Source organism: Phoenix dactylifera, unplaced genomic scaffold (genome assembly GCF_009389715.1).
Source record: "Phoenix dactylifera cultivar Barhee BC4 unplaced genomic scaffold, palm_55x_up_171113_PBpolish2nd_filt_p 001159F, whole genome shotgun sequence".
Lineage (NCBI taxonomy): Eukaryota > Viridiplantae > Streptophyta > Magnoliopsida > Arecales > Arecaceae > Phoenix > Phoenix dactylifera.
Genome location: NW_024068498.1, coordinates 11,142 through 36,956, shown reverse-complemented (window position 1 = coordinate 36,956; position 25,815 = coordinate 11,142). Strand labels below are relative to the sequence as shown.

At 41.2% G+C, this 25,815-nt stretch overlaps 1 protein-coding gene, 1 long non-coding RNA gene and 1 other non-coding gene across 4 annotated transcripts; 1 reads left to right on the top strand and 2 right to left on the bottom strand.

The window, feature by feature from the left end:
* Nucleotides 1-2,548: 2,548 nt before the first annotated feature.
* LOC120108074 lies at nucleotides 2,549-2,654 on the top strand. The gene has a single exon (XR_005509585.1). It is a non-coding gene; the product is annotated as a small nucleolar RNA R71 (small nucleolar RNA).
* Nucleotides 2,655-15,825: 13,171 nt separating this feature from the next.
* On the bottom strand, nucleotides 15,826-19,734 carry LOC103724149 (receptor kinase-like protein Xa21). Of its 2 annotated transcripts, none has more exons than XM_039121618.1 (2): nucleotides 16,808-19,734; nucleotides 15,826-16,585 (listed from the first exon to the last, which is right to left on the bottom strand). In XM_039121618.1, exons 1-2 carry the CDS (start codon nucleotides 19,716-19,718, stop codon nucleotides 16,212-16,214), a joined length of 3,285 nt encoding a protein of 1,094 aa, XP_038977546.1. In that variant the 5' UTR covers nucleotides 19,719-19,734; the 3' UTR covers nucleotides 15,826-16,211. The 2 variants fall into 2 exon arrangements, with proteins under 2 accessions (XP_038977546.1, XP_038977547.1); XM_039121619.1 differs by having other exon boundaries at nucleotides 16,509-16,585; nucleotides 16,796-19,734.
* A 3,822-nt stretch (nucleotides 19,735-23,556) lies between these two features.
* Nucleotides 23,557-25,546, bottom strand: LOC120108072. Its single transcript, XR_005509584.1, has 3 exons — nucleotides 25,227-25,546; nucleotides 24,646-24,750; nucleotides 23,557-23,718 (listed from the first exon to the last, which is right to left on the bottom strand). It is a non-coding gene; the product is annotated as an uncharacterized LOC120108072 (long non-coding RNA).
* Between the last annotated feature and the right edge of the window lie 269 nt (nucleotides 25,547-25,815).

Sequence of the window (25,815 nt, the reverse complement as noted above, 5' to 3'; positions counted from 1 at the left end):
AATACAGCTTTTTTTCCTTTTTTTTTCTTTTTTTTTAAGAAAGATATATAAATTGTGCACTTTTACTCTTGTGGTGATTTCTCCGTGTAACGAGCAATCAGTCGACAACTCTCACACCAGTTGGCATAAGGTGTCGGGCATCAAGACTCCCCTACGGACTTATGCTCGGAGTCCTCATCACAAGCCCACTTGACCTTTGACAATAGGTAGCCCTTTCCGATGTTCCTGACTAAATCCATTTTTATTGATTTTTTTTTATTGGATTAGATAAGTATGATTCATCAGGGTCCAAGGTTGCTACTATACTATCAACATAATGTCGCGCCTAGACCTTAGAAGGGTCGGCCAGTGTGTAGTGAAATTCCAAAGTATTAATTAGCTTACAACTCCCTAAGAGAGACTTAATAAAAAGAACTTAAATTTGTATTACTTCCCACTAGTCATTGGGCTTTTAGATTTTATATACCTTGTGTGTTTATCATTCTCGCATAAATGTATATAAATTAGATTTTTTTTTTTTAACAAAACTTTTTTAATAATTTTTTTTATTATTATTTTATGAAAATAAACACATTTTTTTTTTAAAAAAATATTTTTAATTTTTTTTAAAGATGATTTTTTTTTATTATATTTTTTTTAACTTTTTTTTTTGATGAAAATCAAGATGAATACCCCCAAACCTAAACCTAACATTGTCCTCAATGTTAAGAAATAATCTAAGAGAATTGGGTTGCCTCCCAACAAGCGCTAAGTTTATTGTCTTCAGCCAGACATAGTGAGATAGTTTTTGCATCTCCTTCTATGAGGTCATCTATTTTGTCTATCATAAAACACTCAATTTTCCTTGCGGGTTGGTCGGCCGCATTGAACACATTTAATTTTACCTTCATATTCTCAAATGATATGTTCATTACCCCTGTTCTACAATTGATGCATGCATTGGCTGTTGCTAAAAAGGGTCGCCCAAGGATCACGGGGATTTGTTTATTAGGATTGGGCTCATGTTCCATATCAAGGACAATGAAATCTACTGGAAAATAGAATTTATCTACCTTGACAAGAACATCTTCAATTATCCCACGTGGTGTTTTTACAGATCGATCAGCCAATTGAAGGGATACCGAGGTTGGTTTTAACTCACCTAAACAAAGTTTCTCATAAACTGAATAGGGTAAAAGGTTGACACTTGCCCCTAGATCTAAGAGTGCTCGATCAATGAAATTATTTCCTAAGACACAGGAGATGGTGGGAGCACCAGAATCTTTGAATTTTGGAGGGGTGTTGTGTTGGAGAATAGAACTCACTTGCTCAGTTAGGAAGACCTTTTTAGGCACATGTGTCCTAGATTTTCGCTTTTGTGTACAAAGGTCTTTGAGAAATTTGGCATAGGAGGGAACTTGTCAGATGGCATCAAGGAGTGGGAGGTTGATTTTAACTTGTTTGAAGACCTCCATCATCTCTTCTAATGAAGTTCCCTTTTTGCCAAATGGAGAGGGTGAAGTAAGAGCTTCAGGAAATGGGGCCTTTGGGATGTGAGTTTTGGCAGAAGATGGACTAGCTGAAGAAGAAGAAGAAGGTTTTAGATTTTCATTTGACACATTTCTATCCTCTTCTTCACCTTCCTTATTATTGTCCTCCCCAATCTTATTGTCTATTATACGTCCACTCCTTAGGGTAGTCAAAGCATTGGCTTGTTCATGATGAATTGCATTTAATTGATTTTCTTGAGCCATGTATTGTCCCCTAGGATTACTTAGTGGTTGGCTTGGAAGCTTTCCTTCCTCTCGCTTGTTCAGTGCATTAGCTAGTTGCCCCATCTGGGATTCTAACTTGGCGATTTATTGCGTATGAGAGTGCACTAATTGTGTAATGGTTTCCAAACCTTGAAGGGCGTTCAACACTTTCTCCTCAAAGGCTGTGTTTCTTTAGGGTGGAGGAGGAGTGTGTTGAAATTGAATCGAGGGACAGTAGAGATGAATATTTTGTGGGGTTTGAAAATTCTGAGGGTTTGGAAAGTTTTGGAAATAAGGTTGGGCAGTATTCGAAGCTTGCTGCTTCCAAGAAAAGTTTGGATGATTTCGCCATCCCGGGTTATATGTATTGAAAAATGGGTCATTACCCGGTCTAGGCAGTGTTTGAGCAGCATTGATGTGTTCTTGCACGAGTTCGGGGAATTGGGGCGCTGAAGGGCACTCATGAATAGGGTGGGATGGGCTAGAACAAATAGTACACACTTGTGCTTGGGAAGAGTTCATGTAATGCCCACCTATCATCAGTTGGTCAATCTTATGGGACAATGCATCTACCTTGCTAGACAAGTCCATAGAATGACTTATTTCACAAATGGTCCCTTTTCTTTGAGAACTCGGGGGGTGCTTGACGAGAACATGAAGCATGGTGGAGGGAGTTTTCATTTAGATTTTCAAATAATTTTCATGCTTCATGCTCATTTTGAAGCATGAATGTCCCCCCACATGCGGCATCAATCATCTGACGGTTTCGTTCAGTCAATCCGTCATAGAAGCATTGCACTAGCTGCCACTTAGGTATTTGATGATGTGGGCATTTACGGATTAGGTCCCGAAATCTCTCCCAAGTTTCATGAAATTCTTCTCCCTCGGTTTGGGAGAAGCTTGTGATAGCATGTCTAAACTGGTTCGTTCTTCCTATGGGAAAGTATTTTTGTAAGAATTCTTGCTGCATTTGACCCCAGGAATGAATCGAGTTGGCCTCTAAAGAATTCAGCCATTGCTTAGCTCTATCTTTAAGGGAGAAGGGGAATAATCTAAGTTTCAGAGCGTCATCAGTGAAATTCTGAATCTTGACAGTGGTGCAAATCTCAAGGAATTCATCTAGGTGTTTATATGGATCTTCATTGGTGAGCCCATAAAAAGATGGAAGCATTTGGATCACACTAGACTTTATTTCATATTGTACAGCTGCTACCTCAGGTAATCGAATGCAAGATGGGGAAGTGTAAATAGTGGGAGTAAAATATTCCCTCAGGAGTTTGGGTTGTTCTTCAGCCATCTTTAAGAGGTGGGGATGATCCTAATGTTTTGATCTTAGCTCGAATGTTCCTAAGGGTTTGTTCTATTTCAGGGTCAAAAGGTAATAGGTTTTGTACTCTAGAACGACTACCGTGCATACACTAGTACTCGATCAATCAAGCATGCAATAAAAGAGAAAAGCATATCAATCCTAGTCTTTGTCCTAAAATCACTAGACAGCTCCTAACTGGTTTGAAGAGGGCACCTAAGCCTCCAATCCGGTCTAATGAACCGAGTTGACCAGGTAAGCTCCCAGGTAAGTGGAGGGGTCACGATGCGTTCGCAAAGGTCCCACTTAAAATCCACTTGCCTCGAACAGATGATGTAATAACCCCAAAATATTTTTTTTATATAAAAAAGGATAGAATAGTCATTTAAAATTGATATGAGGGGTAAAATTGGAAGGAATGAAAAGTTAATGGCATAACAGTAGATATGTTGAAGTGTTAGGGGCAAAATAGGAATTTAATAATATTAAACAAAGGGTGAATAATGTTTTGATGTGATTTAATTAGGGGGTTTGCTGTGGCTTTTGGAATGAAACCGAGAGACAGAGAGGGGGGGTCTCAGGCGTGAAACAGAGAGGAAAGAAAGAAAGAAAAAGAGAAGAAGAAGAAGAAGAAAGAAGAAGAGGAAGGGGATTCGAGGAGGAAAGGGATCCCGGTTGCACTTCCAGCTGAAGGAAAAAACGTAGATCTCCTTCCCCTCTACGCAAGGACCTCGATTTCCAAAAAGAAAAAGGTAAATATTCATCCCTATCTAGTCTTTTGATGACATTAGGCTATACAAAGGGTGGATATAGTCTAGAGGGGTCGGATAAGGGTTGTAGAGGCGGTTAAAAGAGGAAGAATCGGATTTTGACAAATTTTTCCGGCACTACGGAAAAACTGTGTCGAAGTTCCAACTTCGGCGAATTATTTAGGGGTCAAACGACCTCCGATAGCAATGCATGTTACCTCTTTGGAATCCCCTATGAGTGTAGAATGTTAGGTAAAAATTTCATCAAATTTGGAGTTTGGAAAGTGGATCAAACCCAGGATGAAGTAACCGGCTGTCGGTCCGGGTTACTGTTCATCCGAGTGGGAAAATAAGAAATTTTATGCCAAAATAGGGTATTAAGCCTAGATTAGGCTAAGAGAAACCTTGTACTCGTGCAAGAGAGTCCCTAATACACATAAATGATGAGTTAATTAATAGAAAAGGAAAAAGAGAAAGAAAAGAAAAGATTTAGGGAACGGGGGAGTTGAATCAATTAAAGTTCCCTATATTATAATTGGCACGTAGATTATGACCCTTGATACAGGACTAAATATATTATAAATGCATGTCACAGTTGGGCAAGAAGCTAGGGAACAAGAAGAAGAAGTTTCCCACTGCCTACTGTAGATTTTTGGAGGCGTATCAGGGCTGTGCCAGATTGACAGGTGAGTGAGAGTCATGTACTTTGCACCATGAGCACATTCCTTATTCATTTTCATGAATGTTGCCAAGTGTGACTTGATTCCACCTGAGCTTATTGATTAATTGTTGTAGTAGATTCCTCTATAATCTTGATTCTCCATGCTTGATTATTCTGTACATGCATTTGAGGAAACATTGAGAGGAATTACGAGGGGTTGATGAGTAATCAAATTGATTCCGAATTGTGAAATGACTTCTTTTGTAAATTGATTTCATTTCCTCTATTTCAAAGACTTGTAAGTGGTAGTCTTGATTATACTTCTTTTTAGTAGAGTATTGGGAAGGTGCATTATGGCATTCATGCATGGCTTGACAGTATCTGCAGGACACCTATAGTCGATGGGGTTGAACATCGGCCTTTGTGCACATAGTAGCCTTCTGGGTGGGCGGAGCCCAGTCCCTTCCTAGGGGGGGACACGGCCCTAGGCGTAGGATCGGCCGGTCCTACGACTTATATTCTGCTTGCCGCCGGGCATAGTAAGACCCCGCGAGGTGCAGTATGGCTTTCCGCGGATGTAGAATTCCCGCGAGGTGCCGTTTAGTATGTAGATGTGAGATGGATTTCTGTTCTGGATACTGGCCAGCATTTACATGATCAGTGTGGTGTCTTATCCTGCATATGCATGTGATAGTGGGGAGTTGTTGCTGGTTCGCCTGGGGCGTAAAACCCACCTCCCGATAGCTGTCTAGCATTTACATTATCGATATGGTGTCTTATCCTGCAGATGCATGTGACAGTGGGGAGTTGTTGCTGGTTCGCCTGGGGCGTAAAACCCACCTCCCGACAGCTGTCTAGTGATGATTTACATATTGGTGTGGTGTCATATTCGATATATGCATATGGCAGTAGGGAGTTGTTGCTGGTTCGCCTGGGGCGTAAAACCCACCTCCCGATAGCTGTCTTGTTGATGATTCAGCCTATTGACACCTGATTTATATGATTCAGTACTATGACCTGTTGAGCATATTCATGAGTAGCATATATGTTTACTTGATTATTCCATATATGCTTCAGATGAGTTGATATTGATTGTGGTGGTATTGATGACTTACTCCATATTTTCTATGTTGAGATCATGTTCATCTTGTTATTGATCTTGAAATTTCACATCGAGCCATGATTATATCTGGTCTCATGTGCATAGTACTCTCTACTCCACTCACTGAGTATTTATATACTCACTCCCCAGTTTGGTATTTTTGATTGCAGGGCAGGTATTGTATAGAGAGGAGCAGGGTTAGAGATTGCCTGCTAGCTGTGCCGCTCCATAGTATAGTATAATGTAGATAGAGGTTTATTCCCTTTTGGTGTATTATAAACCTTCTGTTGTATTTAGTGTATAGTCACAATCATAGATCTTGTTGTGGATATGGGTTTGACCATGGATGGATTGGGAAGCAGGTATATATATATATATGTGTGCAGATCAGTTGTGTGCCTGTGATAATGTATTGCTATATATTGTCCAGGTTTATTATGTGACAGATTATGTGATTGCTGCTCTGACAGGTAGTGTGTTGTATGTATTGAGATAATCCTGACAGGTCACTATAGGAAAAGTGATCATTTTGTGCATGTATCATGCCAAATTTTTCAAGATCTATTGATGATTGATAGGTAGTAGGGTTCTACGCGGTGGCTGGTGGCCTTATGCCTACCCGCACCCTAGGACCGTCGCGGCGGCCCGCCGGGAGCGGGGCGGGGGTCGTGACAAAGCTTGGTATCAGAGCAAAGGTTAAGAAGAGTCCTGTCAGAGCAATAGGGTGAGTCAGGATTAAGTATAGGATTATACTATGGAGCATAGAATTTTTCTGTATATTAATTTATGAGTCATTTACAATTCAGTAAAATATATTATGACTCAGTGTGTAACGACCGTCCTTTCTTTTTAACTCTTTTAGAGACATATAAAGAATACCTCCAAGGAGAGGACCTACTCGTCCTGGAAAGAGGATGGAGCCAGATATAGCATTGGATGCGGGTTCCGCACATGTCGAGCTCCAAAGAGAAAAATCTCCTCCTGCTGATAGACGGAGGGTTGATGATCAAGGAGAGGTAGGAAGTAGAGATGCATTGATGGAACAGTTACTGGCGGAGAATCAGGCTCTGAGGGAGCAGATTGCTCGGAGGAAATCTCCTGCCCCGTCAGTAGTATCCATCCTACCTCCTGTACCTGTGCTAAGAAGTTTGGCCAGGCGAGCTCTAGATGATGAGGGGATTACTGTACAGGAATTTCTGAGGCTCAGAACCCCGGAGTTTAAGGGGGAAGAAGGTGAAGATCCTCAGAGATTTCTGGAGGAGACTGAAAAGATGATACGGAGACTGCCCTGTTCTGATGCAAGAGCTATAGAACTTGTAGGGCTTACAATGAAGGAAGATGCCTGGGACTGGTACCAGAGGCATATGGAGGACAGATTGTACAGTAGGAATCCTCCAACCTGGGAAGAGTTCAGGCAAGCAGTGATGGATGAGTTTTTGTCTCCTGCTGAGAGGTAGAATCGGGCTCTTCAGTTTGAGAGGCTGAAGCAGATGCCCGGAATGAGCGTATCTGAGTACGCTCGTGAGTTCACTAGATTGGGGAAGTATGCTCCTTACATCATCCCCACTGAAGCTGCCAGGATAGAAAGGTTCAAACGAGGTCTGATTTCCCCGCTTTATAATGCAGTACTGGCAGTAGAGGTCCCCACCTTGTCTAGGCTGATAGATAAAGCAAAACAGTGGGAGACCAGAAACAAAGAGGAAAGAGCTGAAAGAGAACAGAGAAAAATGAGTGTGGGGAAGGAGCAAAGCAGTAGAGGTAGATCTGAGGGAGTAGATCTCTCGGAGGGCCCGACGGAGCAGTCTGTACGCTCAACTCCACCTGCCCCACGTAAGAGGAAATGGAGGGAAAGAGGTCAATCACAAGATACTTTTCTACCATCAGTACCTCGTCCTTCGGTCACTATGGCCAGAACTGAATCCAAGTTTCAATCATGGCCAGTGTGTGGCATATGTGGGAAGCAGCACCCTGGCAGATGCAGAATGGGTCAGGGAGTGTGCTACAGATGTGGACAGCCGGGTCATTTTGTCAGAGAATGCCCGCAGGGTGCCACCCAGCAGTTTGTGCCTTTAACATCCTACCCTTTTGTGCAGATGGATAGGCCTAGTAGTAGGGGGCCTGTAGGCAGAGGCAGAGGTCAGACACCAGCATCACAGCAGAGTGCCGGACCATCTCAGCCATTAGCTCCGGCAGGCAGAGGGCAAGGAAGGGTGTTTACGGTAAATCCACAAGAGGCACAGGCATCGAATGCAGCTGTGACAGGTATGCTCCTCATTGATAAGATTAAAGCTAGAGTGTTGTTTGATTCTGGAGCTACCCATTCATTTGTGTCCCCTTATTTTGCTAAGAAGTTAGCTAAGGATAAGATATTAATGCATATTCCCTTAGCTATTAGTACATCTGTAGGGGATAGTATAAAAGCGAAGTATGTGTATCCTACCTGTGTGGTAGAGATAGAAGGTAAAACACTCCTAATTTATTTGATTCTCAATACCACACCGAGCAGAATATGAAGAGCAGATACACTCACCCCTTCGAGTAATCAGGTAATTTACTCTTTTAAATTCAAGGACGAATTTTATATAAGGGGGGGAGGATGTAATAACCCCAAAATATTTTTTTTATATAAAAAAGGATAGAATAGTCATTTAAAATTGATATGAGGGGTAAAATTGGAAGGAATGAAAAGTTAATGGCATAACAGTAGATATGTTGAAGTGTTAGGGGCAAAATGGGAATTTAATAATATTAAACAAAGGGTGAATAGTGTTTTGATGTGATTTAATTAGGGGGTTTGCTGTGGCTTTTGGAATGAAACCGAGAGACAGAGAGGGGGGGTCTCAGGCGTGAAACAGAGAGGAAAGAAAGAAAGAAAAAGAGAAGAAGAAGAAGAAGAAAGAAGAAGAGGAAGGGGATTCGAGGAGGAAAGGGATCCCGGTTGCACTTCCAGCTGAAGGGAAAAACGTAGATCTCCTTCTCCTCTACGCAAGGACCTCGATTTCCAAAAAGAAAAAGGTAAATATTCGTCCCTATCTAGTCTTTTGATGACATTAGGCTATACAAAGGGTGGATATAGTCTAGAGGGGTCGGATAAGGGTTGTAGAGGCGGTTAAAAGAGGAAGAATCGGATTTTGACAAATTTTTCCGGCACTACGGAAAAACTGTGTCGAAGTCCCAACTTCGGCGAATTATTTAGGGGGTCAAACGACCTCCGATAGCAATGCATGTTACCTCTTTGGAATCTCCTATGAGTGTAGAATGTTAGGTAAAAATTTCATCAAATTTGGAGTTTGGAAAGTGGATCAAACCCAGGATGAAGTAACCGGCTATCGGTCCGGGTTACTGTTCATCCGAGTGGGAAAATAAGAAATTTTATGCCAAAATAGGGTATTAAGCCTAGATTAGGCTAAGAGAAACCTTGTACTCGTGCAAGGGAGTCCCTAATACACATAAATGATGAGTTAATTAATAGAAAAGGAAAAAGAGAAAGAAAAAAAAAGATTTAGGGAACGGGGGAGTTGAATCAATTAAAGTTCCCTATATTATAATTAGCACGTAGATTATGACCCTTGATACAGGACTAAATATATTATAAATGCATGTCACAGTTGGGCAAGAAGCTAGGGAACAAGAAGAAGAAGTTTCCCACTGCCTACTGTAGATTTTTGGAGGCGTATCAGGGCTGTGCCAGATTGACAGGTGAGTGGGAGTCATGTACTTTGCACCATGAGCACATTCCTTATTCATTTTTATGAATGTTGCTAAGTGTGACTTGATTCCACCTGAGCTTATTGATTAATTGTTGTAGTAGATTCCTCTATAATCTTGATTCTCCATGCTTGATTATTCTGTACATGCATTTGAGGAAACATTGAGAGGAATTACGAGGGGTTGATGAGTAATCAAATTGATTCCGAATTGTGAAATGACTTCTTTTGTAAATTGATTTCATTTCCTCTATTTCAAAGACTTGTGAGTGGTAGCCTTGATTATACTCTTTTATGAGTAGTTAAATTGGATCTGAATTGTGAAATGATTTCTTTTGTAAATTGATTTCATTTCCTCTATTTCAAAGACTTGTGAGTGGTAGCCTTGATTATACTCTTTTATGAGTAGTTAAATTGGATCTGAATTGTGAAATGATTTCTTTTGTAAATTGATTTCATTTCCTCTATTTCAAAGACTTGTAAGTGGTAGCCTTGATTATACTCTTTTATGAGTAGTTAAATTGGATCTGAATTATGAAATGATTTCTTTTGTAAATTGATTTCATTTCCTCTATTTCAAAGACTTGTAAGTGGTAGTCTTGATTATACTCCTTTTTAGTAGAGTATTGGGAAGATGCATTATGGCATTCATGCATGGCTTGACAGTATCTGCAGGACACCTATAGTCGATGGGGTTGAACATCGGCCTTTGTGCACATAGTAGCCTTCTGGGTGGGCGGAGCCCAGTCCCTTCCTAGGGGGGACACGGCCCTAGGCGTAGGATCGGCCGGTCCTACGACTTATATTCTGCTTGCCGCCGGGCATAGTAAGACCCCGCGAGGTGCAGTATGGCTTTCCGCGGATGTAGAATTCCCGCAAGGTGCCGTTTAGTATGTAGATGTGAGATGGATTTCTGTTCTGGATACTGGCCAGCATTTACATGATCAGTGTGGTGTCTTATCCTGCATATGCATGTGACAGTGGGGAGTTGTTGCTGGTTCGCCTGGGGCGTAAAACCCACCTCCCGATAGCTGTCTAGCATTTACATTATCGATATGGTGTCTTATCCTGCATATGCATGTGACAGTGGGGAGTTGTTGCTGGTTCGCCTGGGGCGTAAAACCCACCTCCCGACAGCTGTCTAGTGATGATTTATATATTGGTGTGGTGTCATATTCGATATATGCATATGGCAGTAGGGAGTTGTTGCTGGTTCGCCTGGGGCGTAAAACCCACCTCCCGATAGCTGTCTTGTTGATGATTCAGCCTATTGACACCTGATTTATATGATTCAGTACTATGACCTGTTGAGCATATTCATGAGTAGCATATATGTTTACTTGATTATTCCATATATGCTTCAGATGAGTTGATATTGATTGTGGTGGTATTGATGACTTACTCCATATTTTCTATGTTGAGATCATGTTCATCTTGTTATTGATCTTGAGATTTCACATCGAGCCATGATTATATCTGGTCTCATGTGCATAGTACTCTCTACTCCACTCACTGAGTATTTATATACTCACTCCCCAGTTTGGTATTTTTGATTGCAGGGCAGGTATTGTATAGAGAGGAGCAGGGTTAGAGATTGCCTGCTAGCTGTGCCGCTCCATAGTATAGTATAATGTAGATAGAGGTTTATTCCCTTTTGGTGTATTATAAACCTTCTGTTGTATTTAGTGTATAGTCACAATCATAGATCCTGTTGTGGATATGGGTTTGACCATGGATGGATTGGGAAGCAGGTATATATATATATGTGTGCAGATCAGTTGTGTGCCTGTGATAATGTATTGCTATATATTGTCCAGGTTTATTATGTGACAGATTATGTGATTGCTGCTCTGACAGGTAGTGTGTTGTATGTATTGAGATAATCCTGACAGGTCACTATAGGAAAAGTGATCATTTTGTGCATGTATCATGCCAAATTTTTCAAGATCTATTGATGATTGATAGGTAGTAGGGTTCTACGCGGTGGCTGGTGGCCTTATGCCTACCCGCACCCTAGGACCGTCGCGGCGGCCCGCCGGGAACGGGACGGGGGTCGTGACAGATGAACTGTCTCCCTTAAAGGGACAAAGCTTGCCTAGACATCAACTAAGCCACAGAGCGAAATTGGTGCAACCTTCGGTGATCTTCGTCCTATTGAGCTCGAACGTCCCTAGGGGCCAACGTCTAATTGATTTTAATTAAAGATGACACTATGTGAGATTGAGTTCACCTAAGTTGGGCAAGAGTCCGGTGATGAAATCCGGCTCTTATCTTGTTGGGGTGATTGCCCTTACTATGTGCAAATTGATTTGTGTATGTGTATCAAGCATGCATTCACAATTTTGCTATAATTAAAATCAAACAATCACCACAAAATTTCAAACCAATAATTAATTTAAATAAGAAAAATTTAGAGGTTACCAAAGGGAATTTCCCCAGCAATTTATTTATTTATTTTTTTTTTGCAAACCTCTACAGCATTTCTTTTCCGGCAGTTCTCCTTTTGATCATCCCAGATTTTTTTTCTCGATTCCTGATCAAATAATATATATATATATAAAAATAAAATTAGTAAGGGAGAAAAAGAAGATAAGAAAAGTAACAATAATAGAAAATTTTTTTAAAGAATTTTTTTTTTTAATTTTTAAATAATTTTTTTTAATAAGAAAAATAACTATGCTAGCAATCCCCGGCAACGGCGCCAAAAATTGATCGGTTCTTTCAATTTCAAAGATAAACCACGCAATAGCACGTATCCTGTAGGATAGTGATTACGGGTGTCGGTCCACAGGGATTGAAGAATAAGTTATTTTTCTTTTAAAAATAAATCAAGAAGAAGGATTTGCTAACTTGATTTAACTAAATTAATCTATGAGTACGAATTGAAATTTATCAAAGTAGATAGATCTAGAGTTTGGAATCCACCGCATAGCATTGCATTAGGGACTGTGTTCTTAATTTTTATCTTTTAGAGATGCATGCAAATTGGCTACAAGCCTTTTAAAATAAAAACATAAAGAGTGTTAGGAAGATCCATCTTCGGTGTAGCATGAAGTGTCTACCTAATTATGCTAACCTAGAGTGCAGCACACCTCATCTTCCTAGGCATGGATCATCTTAAACTACTTTAGCAGACATGAATAATAAATAGCATGCTCAAAGTTTAAACATCGTAAAAGGATTTTCCATTGATAATAAGAATTTAAACAAGCTCCAAAAAATTAAAAGAGTAAGAACTACAATGCCCTGATACATTGCTAGGGCTTCATCCAGCCCTAGACTAGGTGTTCAGCCGCGCATGGTGGCCGGATGTCCTTCCATCTTCAAATGAAAGCCTTCACCTCCCATTCTTCCAAAAATATCACAAACTATTCTCTTCCCCCCCCTCTTTTCTTTTCTTTTCTTTTTCTCCCAACCGAACCTCTCTTCTTCTCTTCACCGAAACAGGGGGTCTCCCCTGTTTTTTTTTGTGGAACCGAGCCCCCCCCCTCTCCTCTGCCGTCCTCCCATTTATATAGCTTGCCAAAGCCTTGAAGCCGGCGAAGGATCAAAACGGTCGCGGGATCAATGGGCGCTTCATTTTCTTCTTCTCGGAAAACAGGATCATGGCTTGATCGTTGGGAGGAATGCACGGATGGTGGGATGGATGCTTGCGGAAGGAAGGAGGCGCTTCACGAGCAGCTAGGATGGAGTGCTAATCCGGAAGCTTTGGAAGAGGAGACGTGGATCCGGGCGCTGGGAGGAGCCGATCACGGGAGGACGCCATTCACGGATGCGGTGCCGGCTTGGAGGCGGAACGTGGGGTCGCGGGCTGTCCGGACGCGGAGGCTGCAGTAACGGGATCGATCGTGGAAGGAAGGAGGCGCGCGTGGAGGCGGAGGAGCTGCAGATCCGGAAGGGGGAAGAATGAATGCACGGAACGGCTGAGGGCTTCACGGCTTGATCGGGTGCTGGAAGATCGCTGGAAAGTTGAAGCTCGGATGCGGCGTCGGAGGCTGATCCGGCTGGAAGCTGGGAGGAATCGTGGAGGAGGCGTGATCACGGGATTACAGATTGGAGCAGGGATGCTGCGGGATGGGCTTGGGGTCTCTCTGTGAGGCGGGATCAACGGGAGGAAGGTGGACGGCCCTGATGCAAGGAGGGAGGAAGAAGATGAACAGTGGGATTAGTTTTATTATTTTTTTTTTGTAACACTGTTCATATGAACAGTGTTTTCACGGGACACTGTTCATATGAACAGTGAATCATGGATATTCAATTATTATTATTATTATTATTATTATTATTTTTGTTTTAAAATTATAAATTTTATATGAAGGCAGGTAAGGAATTGGTTGGGAATTGACTTTGGGTTTGAGGTGGGTCATGATCGTTGATTTGCGTGAACTTACTCTCGAGCCCAATGTTGTTTAAATTTAATTCAACTTCAGACCGGACTCAACAAGGCTAAAAGCAGGACCGTGACTTAATAACAAGGGTTAATCAAATATTTTTCCATATAATTATAACTTTCAATCTAACCAGGACCAAAGCCCATTGAATTATACCCTTAGCTTGATTGCAATTCCATCAGGTTAATAATTCGGGTCAACACAATCTCCTCCTTATATGTTTTTATGAAAGATCTCAACCAGAAGAGAGACAAATTCAGAGTCTGTTTAAGAAAAGTATTATTTACCTCTTACCCTAATTTAAATTTATTTCATTGTTTATTCAATTTCATGGTAAAACAAGTAGTTATCCGTTTAAGAACATTGATAAGTGCTGGAAAAAGAATATTAAATTATAGATTAATCAGCACTTATCACTATGCTATGGTGGTTCTGATGTTTGCCTACATGGTTTTGTGGATTCTGACATGGCTGGAGACATTGATGGCAAAAAGAGTACTACCGGGTATGTGTTCACGCTGGGAAGTGCTGCAGTTTCATGGGTTTCAAAGCTACAGAAGATTGTAGCGTTGTCTACGACCGAGGCCGAATACGTTGCTCTTACTGAAGCGAGCAAGGAGATGATTTGGTTACAAGGTTTGATGAAAGAGCTTGGCATGGAGCAAGGCGATGCGAAGTTGTATAGCGACAGCCAGAGTACTATACATTTGGCAAAAAATGCTGCTTTTCACTCAAGGACCAAATATATTGATATCAGATATCACTTTATTCGGTCACTCCTCGAAGAAGATTTTTCCGGCTAGAGAAGATACATACAATGGACAACCCAGCAGATACGTTGACAAAGGTGGTTACTCTTGAGAAGTTGCACATCTGTGAATCTTTTGTTGGTCTTCAGAGCTAGAAGTGAAGACAGAGGTTCACACACATAGAGGATGATTGGAGATCATGTTTCTGATGGGGTTACGGTTGCTTCAGGCTTGTTTCTCGGCAAGTGGGAGATTGTTGAGAAAATGTGCCTCGAAACTCGAAACGACTGCAATTGATTTTGGCTCAAGTTTGCTTGAAAAAGTCTGTGCCAACTGAATGGAGTTGACCCCTAGCATCTAGGAGTCGACTCATATGAAGCTTGAGTCGACCCCAGGGATGAGAGGGTCGACTCGCTATGTGCCACAGTGAAGAAATAAAGAGCTGTTTTTGGGGTCGTTTGCAGGAGTCGACTCCAGCCTTGTAGGAGTTGACTCTAGTCCTGCAGGAGTCGACTCCAGGTCTGCTCGAGTCGACTCCAAGTTGAAGGAGTCGACTCTCTCAGAAAGACAGAGCGTGCTAGTTTTCGGTGCTGATACTGAGAGTCGATCCGAGGATGTCCGAGTCGACTCGAACTTATCAGGAGTCGACCCCTGAAAGTGAAGAGTCGACTCTTGATCACGGGATTGATTGAAACAGTGGCAAGATGGATTTTTTGACTTAGGGTTTCATAGGAAAGTTTCCTTATGTGTTGACAACCTATAAATAGGGTTTTTTTGTGAACCCTAGATAGATGAGAGCGGCAGTAGAGAGTTTCTTTTTGAGTCCTATCTCTCTTGTAAACCCTAGAAGGTTTGGATTTCCCTTATAAGCCCTAGTTGTGCAATCTCCAACGGGGAAGAGAGATCGTTGTATCCCTTGCTGAATATATTGAATCTGTGTGTGTGGCCTCCGTGGACGTAACCGTATTGGGGTGAACCACGTAAAATAGTTGTCTTTGTGATTGTTTGATTTTATTCTCTACTACTACTTCTTCTCGATTCGTCTTTCCGCAGTTTGGATCCAGAAAAGGGAATAGTACGATCGAAGGGTGAGTGCTTTCATTCGCAACAGCCAATACCATGCCGGGCATTCAGAACACCTCATATGAGGGTAACTCCAACTCTCTTTTCTTTTCTTTCTTTCTTTTATTTTTGATTATGAGTTGGACTAACTTAATGATGTAGTCATACTTAATCTCATCTTTCAGTCTCTCATATTTCATTATACGAATGCCTTACTTTATATATACTTATATTGATTTTGTACACAGTTAGCACACTTTATATTATCGAGAAAGATTAGACAAAACTAATCACTTGATTAACTCTAATCACTTTCATCAATCACAGCACATTTTATACCCACATGTTTCTTTTTATCCACCTAGTTGAGGGATTGAAAGATAAAAAGCATCATAATAAGAGGTAGAAATATACAAATCGCAAGGAAGATGAAGGAAAGAAAGTGACCTCTCCGATATGTCAAGGAAAACACAAGACTTGTTCAACTATGACGACTCATTTCAAATCCATGGAACATTTCATCCCGATATCTCTTGGCCTTGTGATAGTAGAGCATCCAAAGAGGGTCCCCTCAAACAATAGCAGGCAAAGACAAAAGACAAACCGGAAAATGAAAACAGGTCGAAGGGGATGAGCACAGGAAGCGACAGCAATGGCAAGCGGCTTTGGGAAGTAACAACAGCCATATAATGTATGTTTGCGTAAGCCTTCATAATATCTTACTAATATTTGTGGATCATTCTCTGTGACTTTAGACGCCACCAAGTATCTCTCTCGCTGCAGTCATTTTTTTTACAATATCTCCCGTATGCATTCGTTCTTTGGGTAATTTGTTGGAACATTGGAGACCAATGCTAATCACTGAAATTAAGCACTCTTTTATCCTGTGTTGTTTAGTGCACCTCTGTTGTATGCCATTGATAATTTCATACTCCTCTCGTATCAACTGCGGATCTACGATGTTCATAATTTGACTAGGAAAAGCCATCTCAACAAATCGATGAAGATCTAGGCTTTCATTGAAGGTCGCATCAGTGGGTCTCTTTCCGGTAAACATCTCCAAGAGAAGTATTCCGTAGCTGTACACATCTCCTCGAGTCGATACTTGGCTTCCCAAACCATACTCTGATATATGTTTGCACAAAGACAACGGCAAAAACATAGTTAAACATTCAAGATAAATCGATCCACAAACAAAACAAAGCAGTGGATCAGAAGGTAGAAATATGTTGTTCTATAATGAATGAGCCAGACTAGCTTATCTGTCTTTAGCTGATCATTATTAGTCTATATTAACCTACGTAGGAAGAAAATGAGAAAGAGAAGAATTTGTACATGAAGTCTCACCTGGAGCGATGTATCCAACCGATCCTTTTATCGCCGCCAAGCTAGCAGATATGGAGAATGAGTTAATAGATTCAGAGAGAAACTTCGCCAGCCCGAAATCACTCACATGGGCAGTCATGTCACCATCCAGAAGAATGTTGCTCGGCTTGAGATCACAATGCACGATTGGTACCGGGCTGTGATGATGAAGGTAATCCAGTGCAGAAGCCACGTCCATGGCTATGCTCACTCTCCGCTCTAAATTCAAATTCCTCATCGGGCATTGTTCATTCACTTCCGGATGCAGCCATCGTTCCAAGCTTCCATTCTCCATAAATTCAAGAAGCAATGCTTTGAAATCATTACCTCTAAAATCAACACTAGAGCATGCAGTTATGATTTTGACCAGGTTCCGGTGTCGGATGCTTCTCAAGGCCTCACATTCAGCTATGAAACTCCTTGAAGCCCCCTGCTGCTGAAGGTTCAGTATCTTTACAGCAACCATCTTTATATCATCCCAATCCATGACCCCTTTATATACAGAACCGAAACTCCCAACGCCAATCAGATTTGCTGAAGAGAACCCACCAGTTGCTCTGACCAATTCGGCGTAAGAGACTCTAACATGTTCTGTTCTGATGGCTGCCATGGATGGACGTCTCATTCTTGTCTTTCGAGTCCGGTGAAGTAACACGAAGAAGAGAATCAGAGTCAAGCCTAGAACTCCACTGGTAGCTGCGATGATCACCGCCAAGATAGCAGCTTTGTGTTTTTTCCCATGGGGTTGGGTAGAGGGGCAGGGTGGCAGGTGCAGTTCTTGGATTCCACCACAGATTTTTCGATTTCCAATAAGTGAAAATGCGCTCATATTTGCAAAGACCCCACCTAGCGGAACCTCACCTTCAAGGTCGTTGAAAGAGAGATTCAGAAACTGGAGCGAGTGAAACATATGGAGATATTCTGGTACATGCCCAGATAGGTTGTTGCTTGAGAGGTCCAGAAATTGAAGGCCCATTAGTTTGGCCAGTGATTTCGGGATGACCCCTTTAAAAAAATTACCGCTCATATTAAGGTTTCCGAGGACCACGCATTCGCCGATGCTATCAGGGATTTCACCATACAGTCTGTTCTCGGAAAAATCGAGGTTATTGACATTTATCAGGTTGCCAATTTCTGAAGGTAAGAACCCTTGTAATGCATTGTGTGATAAGTCTAGGAGTTCAGATAGGGAAGACAGGCTAAGAATCTCTATGGGTATGGGGCCTGCAAGTTGATTGTAGGAAAGATCTAGGAACCGCAAGGTCCTACAATTTTCAAGGTGGGTTGGAATGCTTCCGCTCAATATGTTTCCTTTCAGAGAGATCCAATTCAATCGACTGATGTTTCCGAGTGAAGGTGGAATTTGGCCGGAGAAATTGTTGAAAGACATTTCCAGCTCTTCCAGTGCATTAATATTTCCAAGAGATTCAGGAATATTACCTGTGAGAAGGTTTGAACCCATGGCAAGTGCTATCAGGTTTTTCAGGTTCCCCATATTTGAAGGCAGGCTTCCAGATATCTGGTTATGCCAAAAAACAAGGACGTGGATATCTGTGGAGAGGTTGGAAATGGAATTGGGTAAGGCACCAGTGAGGTTGTTGTTGCCGATATGTAGGATTGTCAATTTGCTGCAGTTGGTTAGAGCAGTGAGGAAGCTCCAATCTTCGGCCTCATTGGCTACTAGTTGGTTCCCGTAAAGCATCAGGAGCGACAGGTTCTGTAAGGCTCCAAGGTTGCGAGGGATTTTTCCATGGAGATTGTTCTTTTGGAACTGGATGCGAATTAGTCCAGAAGCATTCGATAATGAAGAAGGGATTAGTCCGGTGAACTGATTCCAGGACATGACCAGGTTCTGGAGGCGAGGGAGAGTGCTACCTATGTCAGATGGGATGGTCCCTCCGAGACTATTGAAGCTCACACTCAAGACACGAATGCTTGAGAGATTGTAGAGACAGGGAGGAATCATGCCTGATAAGTGGTTTTGTGATACATCGAGGCTAGCAAGAGAGGTTAGACGACATAATGAAGATGGAATGCCCCCTGACAAAGCGTTCCCTGCAAGAACAAAAATGGTGACAGAGGACAGGTTCCCTAGCCAAGGTGGAATGCCGCCCATAATCCTGTTGTGCGATAAGTCGAGGTTGTCCAAAGAGGAGAGGTTGGTGAAAGATGTTGGGATGCCTCCTGTAAGATTATTCGATTGGAGGATCAAGGCAATGAGCTGAGGAAGTGATCCCAACTCATGGGGAACTTGTCCGTTGAGAAGGTTGTTACCTAGGTCAAGCGTAATCAGATGTTTGCAATTTCCAAGACTGGATGGAATTTGTCCTTCCAGAGAATTCACGCTTAGGTTGAGATGTTGCAGCTGGTGCAAATGGCCAAGATCTTGTGGGATGGATCCGCCGAGTTTGTTCTCTTGGAGACTTAGTTTTCTGAGGAAGGTGAGGTTGGCTACGGATGGTGATATGGTTCCGGCCAGGCCAAGGGAGTGTAAGTCCAGAGCAATGACCCTTTCAGGGTGCCGACTACCACATGTGACGCCTTGCCACTGGCAGAACTGAAGCGACTTGTTGTCCCAGGAGGATAGAGCCCCATATGGATCATGATATATATTGGACTTGAATAAAATGAGAGCTGAGTGGTCGCTTACGCTTTTGCTGTTGTTCCCCGCCAAGGAGGTTGCAGTGCTGGTGGTGATAGCAGGAGATTGGGGAGATGAAAGCACAAAAGGACACAAGAGTAGAAGAGTTGCACGCATGAGAGAGGAGCACCAAGAGCATGCCCTCTGCGAGTTGGAGAGATATCCCATGCGCGCTCCTAGGAAGTCGATCGAGAGGAAAACAATAAACCACATAGCTTGGTGGAGGCTTTGGATGAAGCCTTCTAAGAGCATGCAAACTGTTTAGTAGGATTTCTGGGCCGGTGGATATCTGGAGTCGTCTCGATTTAGACAGACTTGGCTTGAGTGGCGGGTCTCTAGCAAAGCAATTGAGAAGGGCAAGGGACCACGCCAGATATTTTAGTCCCACGTCACATTGAGAAAGAAGCTGAAAGGAACAGCTGTTGAAAAGTCTTTTAGACTTGCTAGGGAATAATCTGTGAGAGCTGATACCATCGATGAGAGATCGAAGCTGGTCGACAGGACTTGTTATCGACTCATCAATCATGGTAGACTGGCCCTCCGCTATCAACATCAGGTTAACTTATATTACAGGAAAATATGACAATTTTTAAAAATTATTTATCTAGAAAAATAATTATGAAGGAAACTAAATTTTATCATACTTGGTTAGTAAAAAAATATTCTAAAAAGTGATATTGGAAAAAGATTACTCTATTTGGTTTTATATGAGAATATTGCTAAATTTCTAATGATGCCTTTATATAAACAACTCAGATAGTAATATTTTTTTTTTAAATCCATTTGTTGACCATTTATAGCACGCCGACATAAATATTATCAATATTGCCCATTTCTAATATTAAAATATATTTACATGAGTTGATAAATATTTTTAAATTAATTATACATATATTAAAAATATATTTTTATTATAAATTAATTTTAGTATATTTTGGTATATAATAAATATTTAATTATTAATAAATTCTAAGTTAGATTTATTGATGACTAATAAATTTTTGTTAATTATTTAATAATAATTATTATTTATTAATAATTTATATTAATTATATTAATGAAATTAATATAATATTAATATAACATAAGTGAGAGTATTTCTATCAAGAAATACTATTTTTTAGATTACACCCATTTGGTAATCTAATATGGAAAAACAAATACCACTTCTTGGTGGTATTTATTTTACCTTCTCTCTTAAAAAATAGATATATGACCTACCATTTATCTTACTATCTTTCTCATCCTTTTTTGTACCAAATATAGTAAATTGACATACAATTATTTTTTTAATACCAGATTATCCCCAACCAAACATGCCCTAAGAAAGGTAAAGAACGGTGCAACATATTTTAGTCCCATGTCGCTTCAAGAAAAAAGCTGCATTGCACAACTATTCCCACGTTTGCCTTAAATGCAACGCAGAAAAGTTTTTACACTTGCTGTGGAATAATCTGTAAGAGTTGGTACCAACCATGAGAGATCGAAGCTGGTCCTTAAGACTTGTTATCGACTCATCAATCATGATAGACTGCCATGCATCCAGTATCAACATTAGGTTGACTTGTATTACAGGATGATCTAATTATTCCTGAAAATTATTTATCTAAAAAAATAATTGTAGAGGAAAATAAATTTTACTATATTTGATTAGTAAAAAAATATTATGAAAAATAGTGTTGGAAAAAGATTACAATGTTTGGTTGTAGGTATATCATATATAAGAATATTGCCAAATTTGTAGCGACGCCTTTAAATAAACAATTTAGGTAATAAGATTTTTTTCTCAGTCAATTTGTTGGCTATTTATAGTCCGCGTGCATAAATATTATCAATATTTGCTATTTCAAATATTAAAATATATTTACATGAGTTGATAGATATTTTTAAATTAATTATACATATATTAGAAAATATATTTCTTATTATAAATAAATTTTAGTATATTTTGGTATATCCATAAATATATTAATTATTAATAAATCCTAAATTTGATTATTGATAATTAATAAATATTTGATATTCTATATTAATAAATATATTAATATTTATAAATTTTTAATATATATAATATATTAATATAGTTAATATTAATTATATTGATGTAATTAATATAATATCAATATAATATAAGTGAGGGCATTGCTGTCAATAAATGATATTTTTATATTACCTTCATTCGGTAATCCAACGGGGAAAAGTAAATACTACGCCACCAAGGTAGTAGCCTGGTGGTAAGGGGGCCATAATTCCGCCCAAGTTGCCCGGGTTCGAAACGCGCGGGCGTCGATTAAATTAGGGGACCGGATGCCCCACGCCCGGCTGGCTTGCTGGTGGTTATGCTTTCCTTCCACTTGTACTGAGGTGGCGCTGGGGTGACGTACCCACACGTGAGGCGGTGAACCCAGTGGGGTGAGCCCACGGGTCGGAGAAGGCACGCGAAAACTTGCGACCTGCATCGGACATTCCCTGGTGGAAGGGGGGCCCAGTAATGGGGCTGCTACGCGGGTGGGCTGGTCCCTCCCCCTCCCCTCCTATTTTTCCACCAAAAAAAAAAAAAAAAAAAAAGTAAATACCACCTCTGAGTGGTATGTATTTTACCTTCTCCTTTAAAAATAGATATGAGATCAACTATTTATTTTATTATCTCTCCTCTATTTTTTATTAAATATGATAATCTGATGCGTAATTTACTTTTTCATGCTCAATTATTTGGGCCCTGAAAATCGTAAGAGATGACGCAAGATATTCAAGTCCATATCGCTTCAGGAAAGAAAGCTGCGTTGCACCGCTGTTTCCACTTGTGCCATTAAAATCTTTAGACTTGCTGTGGAGTAATCTCCGAGAGCTGATACCAGCCTCTCGATCGAAGCTGGTCTTCAAGACTCGTTATCTGACTGATCAATCATGGTATACCGTATACACTGACCCTCCGGTATCAACATCAGGCTGGCTGGTATTGACCGGCAAGTTGCAGCACCCGGAACAAGCGTGTGGAAGATTTTTTTTTGGTTGAATTGGACTGCCGTTTGCAGGCGGAGCGCAAATCTCTGCTGCATGGGAGGTGAAGGGACGTTAATTTTTTTGATTAAGATATGCATGCTTTACACCGAGGACCTCGTAGCAGAAAAGATAAATTACTCTTACCCTTTTTTTTTCCGATTATGGGCTTGACCACAACTTAAGAAAGTTTAGGCGAAGCCTGATTACTTTTATTAAGCCTAATAACCTTCATTAATCACACTTTCTCATCTAATACATGCTTGTGCCTTGTTCTCTGCATAGCTCGAGGATTAAAAGATAAGGAGCATCACAACAAGAGATCTGAAAATAAGTTTCAGCCAAGAAATCTTCCATCAAGGCAAACGTAGAAAATGATCTTTCCTATTCGCTGAGGAAAATAAAGAGTTCAAGAATGCTAGGATCCATTTCAAACATATGGCCCGCTATATTGTGACCGGGGCGGTCACTCCTACCTGTAAACCTGTTATTGCAGCTCATGTATGCACAATAATTGGGCATAAATTATTAAAGAACTAAAGGAAGAAGCAGTACCCTTGCCTGGTCAAGCACCATTTTTAATGCACAGTCTTGTCCTGTAGTTGAATTGCATCCATTCTTTTAAATTTGAATTTTTTGATGTCTCAAATATGTACTCAGGCACTTGGAACGTTTCATGATAACATTTGGATATTTTATACCATGAAATCGTGATGCCCTTATAGTTACATATTTATTTCTAACACTCAAATACATATTTATAGTGACATTTTATTTCTAACACTGAATCGACAGACCACCTACTACTGAATTGCGCATTCTCGCAATCTATATGCGTTGGTGTGGTCCCTTGTCACGTGGGACTCGCATCATTTAAAATTTTTTAAAAAAGGTAGTTTCATGAGGGACCAGCAGACTAGATTAGTGGTGGCCGAGGGCTGGCACATCTTCGACCAGACTTGTCACGCCCCGAACCCAGCACCCGGGTCCGGTACGCGACCGGCCGCATGAGCCCTAGAGCAGTGCCCTAAAGATCATGCAAGGCCTATGATTAACAAAAATTCCAATAAATCCACAACTAATTTAATAATTCAAATAGACAAATCCGACATGTCCAAATAAACAAATTGGTTCAATTACAAAGTCTTCAAATGTTCATCGACATAAAAGAAGGATAAACAAACTAACTAACTAATAACTCGGGTACTCGCACTCGGCGCCCATCCCATCCAAATCTATGCATCCTGCAACTCTGGTAAAGAAAAAGAAGAAAAAGGGGGTGAGCTTTACAGCCCAGTAAGAATCCCTACACTTCCGAACCAACACAATAATAATATGAATTTGAAAGCCACGATAAATCGATGCACATTTCATGAAATCATAAACCGACTATCAAAAGGCTCAAATAATCAATATAAGTATGCACGTCAAATATCAATGAAAGTCCAACCACGCAAGAATGATATAGCATACGATAGCTCATAAATCTTCATTAATGTTTTCAATGCTTTTTCTTTCCATTCTATATTAACTTGATCCGGATCAATTATCTTTCCGACTTTGGGCCAAATCCCGGTCACGTTTCCAGCCCGTGACAGGGCAAACCAATAGTGTCACACTTAGAGCCTGTGACGGGCAAACCAACATTGCCACACTTAGAGCCTGTGACGGGCAAACCAACATTGTCACACTTAGAGCCTGTGACGGGCAAACCAACATTGTCACACTTAGAGCCTGTGACGGGCAAACCAATAGTGTCACACTTAGAGCCTGTGACGGGCAAACCAATAGTGTCACACTTAGAGCCTGTGACGGGCAAACCCATAATAACGAGACGGCCCAAAGTCCATGTTCATTTAATCAATTTCACATCCACACATCAATCCCTTTATTTACAACTATAGACTAATCCGGTCACGTTTCCAGCCCGTGACGGGGCAACCAATATTAACAAGGTTAGTCTATAGTACCACATCCATAAATCCAATTATACAGGTGTAGGTTATGCACATGCATACATCATAATATCAATCACAAGCCAACACAATCAAAATATAGTTTAATATAACAATTTTGATTTGTCTGGATCATAGCATATTAATTCAGATCGTAGCATATTATACATATGTAAGTATAAAAATATTTATATTATGCAGGATTGGCGTACAAGGATTCTTACACTTTATTGAAATCTCAGTCAACTAATCACCCGCCCTCACGGCGATCTATGAACCGGAATGCGTAGGACTCTACTCAGCGTCCTCTCGTCCAATAGATTGTTCCCCTACAGAACCAAGTCATCATTAAAATTTATCAAAGATATATGATGATCTAGGACCCTGTTTAATCCTCTAAAGGGTCCTCTAAAATCTAGCATCCCAAAACTATCTAGAGTCCTCAAAGCCATGATCTCCCCGGATCCATGTGTAAGGAGAGAACCCAATAACAAATATTATAATAAGAGGAAAGTAAAATGAGAGAAAGGGAGTGGAAGGACCCTCTCTCTTTCTCTCTTCTTCCTTCTTCCCGACGGAAAGGGGAGAAGGGGGTTCGGCAGCAGGTGGCCCACGGCCGGCGACGCCCCCTGGTCGTCGGCCTGTGGCGGTGCCGGCGGTGCCACGCCTGGCGACGTCCGGCCGGAACAGAAGAGGAGAAGGCCGAACAGAGGCTCGGCTTTTCCCATCAGTCCGGCGGCTTGCCGGCCGGATTCCTAGGCGACGGTGGCCCAAAGACAAAGGAGAAGGGGGAGACGGTGCTTACCTTGACTCCGGCGAGTTCCTCCGGCGAGATCGGCAGCGAACAACCCAATCTCACGGATCCCCTTTTTTTTTTCTTTCCTTTTTCTTTTGAACGGCACTCGGTTGATGCCCTAGGATGAGGAGAAAGGGATCTTTTATAGATGGAGTTTGGTTCAATTTAGGTAAGATTTAATCCCCCTTTTCCCTCTGTTTTTTTTTTTTTCTGGTGGATTCGGGAGGAGGAAGATGGGTTTGAAACAGGGAGGGAGAAGACCCGATCAAGAGTCTCCCTCCACCTTCTCATGGGTCGGATTGTATCCCAAGCCCAATAAAATGTGGGCCTTTACAAGACTGTTGCCGAGATCGAGGTCAGAACCGTATGGGAGGGCGTCTTCTATGCGAGACAGGTGTTGGGTGCGGATCATATCATCCTTGAGGGGGATGCCGCCATGGTGATCGAGAGGATTTTAAGTTTCGGGCGGTTTGGCCAGGGGATTCGATTAATCCACGATATTCGCCGTCTCCTAGGTGAATGTGCTGCATACCGGGCTACTCATGTGTACAGGGAGGTCAATTGTGCTGTGAACTAGGTGGCTTTCTATGCAGCCAAT